We start from the raw sequence: 4429 nt of genomic DNA on the forward strand, positions 1-4429 counted from the left end.
TATTATTGATTCTTAAGTAGTGATTCATTGTTTTGTTTCCAGTTCTTTAAGTTTGGTTCATAGTTTTTAGGATTTCTTTTATTTTTAATCATTCACTTAAATTTTAATTAACCAAATAGAATTCGAAAATCAATAAGTGGTATTTGGGAGATAGTCTCTGTGGGACGATATCCGTTCTTACGAAATTTACTACTTGACACGACTACGTATACTTGTGTAGCTTTATTTTTCGCAGCAAGTTTTTGGCGCCGTTGCCGGGGACTTTATATTCCAATATCACAGTTATTGTTATTTGTTCTAATTTGGTTATTTTATTTTAATTAATTTTGGTTAACATTTATTTGTATCAAGGTTCTATTGTGTTACAGGACTGATTGGTATATGCGAAGCAATAAACAAAAGGAGATTATACTAATAGATCTGGAAATTGAAAGAACGTGCAAAAAGAACCAGAAAACAAAGAGGAGATTGGATTTTACCATGGCTGACAACTTGGGAAATGGTCCTAAAAATGGTCAAGGAGCTGCAAAAATTCCAAGGGAGCAAGGAGCAAGAGCATTAAGAGATTATGTGCTCCCTGATGTCACAGGAGTGCACTCTTGCATTAGACCGCCGACTATTAATGCTAATAACTTTGAAATTAAGCCGTCGATGATACAAATGGTTCAGACTTCTGTCCAGTTTGGTGGTCTCCCCAATGAGGATCCTAACTTGCACATAGTAAACTTCCTGGAGCTATGTGCAACGTTCAAGTTTAATGGAGTAAGTGATGACGCGATAAGATTGAGACTGTTCCCTTTCTCACTCAGGGACAGGGCAAAAAGTTGGCTTATTTCTCTGCAGGCCAACTCAATTAATACATGGGAGGAGTTAGCTCAAAAGTTTCTCTCCAAGTTCTTTCCTCCTGCAAAAGCTGCCAAGTTGAGGGGAGAAATCAACAACTTTTATCAGAATGAGGGAGAGTCATTGTACGATGCTTTGGAACAATTCAAAGACTTGCTCAGGAAATGCCCTCATCACGGTATTGAGAAGTGGATGTTAGTCCACAACTTTTATAACGGGTTGTGCGGTACTACTCGCACTATAATTGATGCAGCAGCAGGTGGTGCTTTCATGAGTAAAGGGGCTGATGAGGCATATGAATTGTTAGAGGAGATGGCTATGAAAAATTATCAGTGGCCTGCCGAACGAGACACCTCACAGAGAAAAGTAGCTGGGGTACACGAATTGGATGCTATCATTGCTTTAACTGCTCAGGTTGCTTCATTGATAAAGCAGTTGCAACAAAACAAGATCTCAGCTCAAGCCTAGGCTATACAGATGCAATCAGGATGTGAAATATGTGGAGGGCCTCATTTGTATGAATAGTGTACAGCGGCCAACATGTATGGTAATATGCCAGTTGATCAGGCTCATGTACAGGCAGTTGGTAATTTTCAGAGGCCATATCAAAACCCGTTCTCCAACACTTACAATCCTGAGTGGAGAAATCACCCAAATTTCTCATGGAGAAATAATCAAGGTCAACAATCACAGTTTCAAGGCCAATACCATCAGAATATGTCACAACAGCCTATGAATCAAGCCTCATCATCACACCAGCCCAGGTCACAGATTCAACCAGAAAAGCCCAATGAATTGCAAGCAGCTTTGTTGACTTTTACTAATACCCAGACTTAATTCATGACTGAGACCCGATCTTCTATTCGAAACCTTGAGACACAAGTGGGGCAGTTGGCCAACATTCTTAATAACAGATCGCAAGGGAATTTGCCTAGCAATACTGTGGTAAATCCTAAGGAGAATTGTCAGGCAATTTCGTTGAGAAGTGGTAAGCAAGTGGAGCAACCCAGTATACAATAGTCAGCAATCCGTAATAAGGAGTTGGGTGAGAAATTGGATACAAATGAGAAATGGGTTACTGAAGGCCACAAGAGACCAGAGAAGAGTTATCCAATTGTTGTTGACTAGCCAGTTCATGTTCCATATCCTCAGAGGCTTAGAAAAACTTCACTAGATAAACAGATTTCTAAGTTTCTAGAGGTATTCAAAAAGTTGCACATCAATATTCCTTTTGCTGAGGCCTTAGAGAAGATGCCCAACTATGTGAGATTCATGAAGGAGATTCTATCCAAGAAAAGGAAGATGAAAGATTATGAGACGGTGGCACTCACTAAAGAGTGCAGTGCAATATTGCAGAGAAAGTTGCCCCAAAAGTTGAGAGATCCGGGGAGCTTTACTATACAGTGTACAATCGGGAAGTTTGAATGTAAGCATGCTTTGTGTGATTTGGGGGCGAGTATAAATCTGATGCCTTTGTCTGTATTCAGAAGACTTAGTTTGGGGGAGGCTCATCCTACAACAGTTACATTACAGCTAGCAGATCGTTCAGTTAAACACCCCAGAGGAATCATAGAGGATGTCCTTGTTAAAGTGGACAAATTCATCTTTCCGGCAGATTTCATAGTATTGCATATGGACGAAGATGAAAATGTCCCAATCATTATGGGAAGGCCATTTTTAGCTACTGGGCAGGCTTTAATTGATGTTCAAAAGGGGGAGCTGACACTTCGATTCCAGGGTGAAGAAGTGGTATTCAATGTGTTTAAGGCCTTAAAGTTTGCAAATGTAAATGATAGTTGTTTCAAAGTTGACATGGTAGAGAAAGCAGTGGCAGAAATTAATCTTACAGAGGATTCACTTCAGAAGAGTTTGACAATTGATGATATAGATGCTGAGTTAGACAGTGAGGTCTAAGAGTGTGTACAGTGGATGAATTATAAAGGGCCAATTTATAATAAAAAAATATGAAGATTTGGGCCAAGGACCTGAAAGACCATCACCATCAGTTCAGAAACCTCCAGAGTTGGAATTGAAATCATTTCCAGCACATCTTCAATATGCTTTTCTGGGTGAGAAGGAGACTTTACCAGTCATTGTATCTTCTTCTCTTTCTACTGAGGAGATGGACAAACTTCTAAGGGTTTTGAGAACCCATAAGTTGGCAATTAGATGGATGTTGGTAGATATTCAGGAAATAAGTCCATCCACAGTTATGCATAAGATCTTGATGGAAGATGATAGTAAGCCCTCCATTGAAGCACAACGTTGATTGAATCCAGCAATGAAATAGGTGGTAAGGAAGGAGATCTTGAAGTGGTTAGATGCTGGTGTGATCTATCCCATTTCAAATAGTAGTTGGGTAAGTCCAGTTCAAGTAGTCCCTAAGAAATGAGGGATTACAGTAGTGAAGAATGACAATATTGAACTTTTCCCAACGAGTACAGTAACTGGTTGGAGGATTTGTATTGATTATCGCAAGCCGAATAAAGCAACCAGAAAAGATCACTTTCCACTACCTTTCATTGATCAGATGTTAGACAGGTTGGCTGGACACCAGTATTATTGTTTTTTGGATGGATACTCAAGGTACCATCAAATTTCCATTGCTCATGAGGATCAAGAGAAGACGACTTTCACCTGTCCATATGGTACATTTGCATTCCGTCGTATGCCTTTTGGGTTGTGCAATGCTCCAGCCACTTTTCAAAGGTGTATGATGGCTATTTTCTCTGATATGGTGGAACGAAGCATTGAGATCTTTATGGATGATTTTTCTGTTATGGGGTCTTCTTGTGATGATTGTTTAAGGAATTTAGAGGCTGTGCTGAGAAGATGTGAAGAGGCGAATTTAGTCCTGAATTGGGAAAAATGCCATTTCATGGTAAATGAAGGAATAGTACTTGGGCACAAGGTGTCTAAGAATGGTATTGAGGTTGATAAGGCTAAAATTTCTATTATTGAAAACTTACCACCTCCAGTTTCAGTGAAAGGGGTGAGAAGTTTCCTTGGTCATGCGGGGTTCTACAGAAGATTTATAAAGGACTTCTCCAAGATTTCTAAGCCACTTTCGGCATTGTTGATGTATGGGGTGCCATTTGAGTTCGATGAGAAGTGTCTTGAAGCTTTCAATATACTAAAGCAGAAATTGGTGTCAGCACCTATAGTAATTTCACCGGATTGGGAGCTGCCATTTGAGATAATGTGTGATGCAAGTGATTTTGCTGTGGCTTCAGTTCTGGGGCAGCGTGTTAACAAAGTATTTCAGACTATTTATTATGCCAGCAGAACACTAAATGGTGCTCAGTTGAATTATGCCACCACTGAGAAAGAGCTTCTCACCATTGTATATGCATTCGATAAATTCATGCCTTATTTGATGGGGAACAAAGTTATTGTGTATACGGATCACTCAGCAATCAGGCATCTTATTGCTAAGAAAGATGCTAAACCCAGACTTATTCGTTGGGTACTTATTTTGCAAGAGTTTGATATGGAGGTTCGGGACAAGAAGGGTACAGAGAATTTGGTAGCGGATCATTTATCAAGACTTGAGTTGGGGGATGAATCTGAAGTTGCTACAGGGGAA

At 39.8% G+C, this 4429-nt stretch overlaps 1 protein-coding gene across 1 annotated transcript; it reads left to right on the forward strand.

Moving 5' to 3' along the window:
* Window positions 1-2115: 2115 nt before the first annotated feature.
* Window positions 2116-3112, forward strand: LOC133833038 (uncharacterized). The gene is made up of 2 exons (XM_062263300.1): window positions 2116-2746; window positions 2814-3112. Exons 1-2 carry the CDS (start codon window positions 2116-2118, stop codon window positions 3110-3112), a joined length of 930 nt encoding a protein of 309 aa, XP_062119284.1.
* Window positions 3113-4429: the final 1317 nt, after the last annotated feature.

The sequence above is a fragment of the Humulus lupulus genome, chromosome 4 (assembly GCF_963169125.1).
Source record: "Humulus lupulus chromosome 4, drHumLupu1.1, whole genome shotgun sequence".
In the NCBI taxonomy this organism is placed as follows: Eukaryota; Viridiplantae; Streptophyta; class Magnoliopsida; order Rosales; family Cannabaceae; genus Humulus; species Humulus lupulus.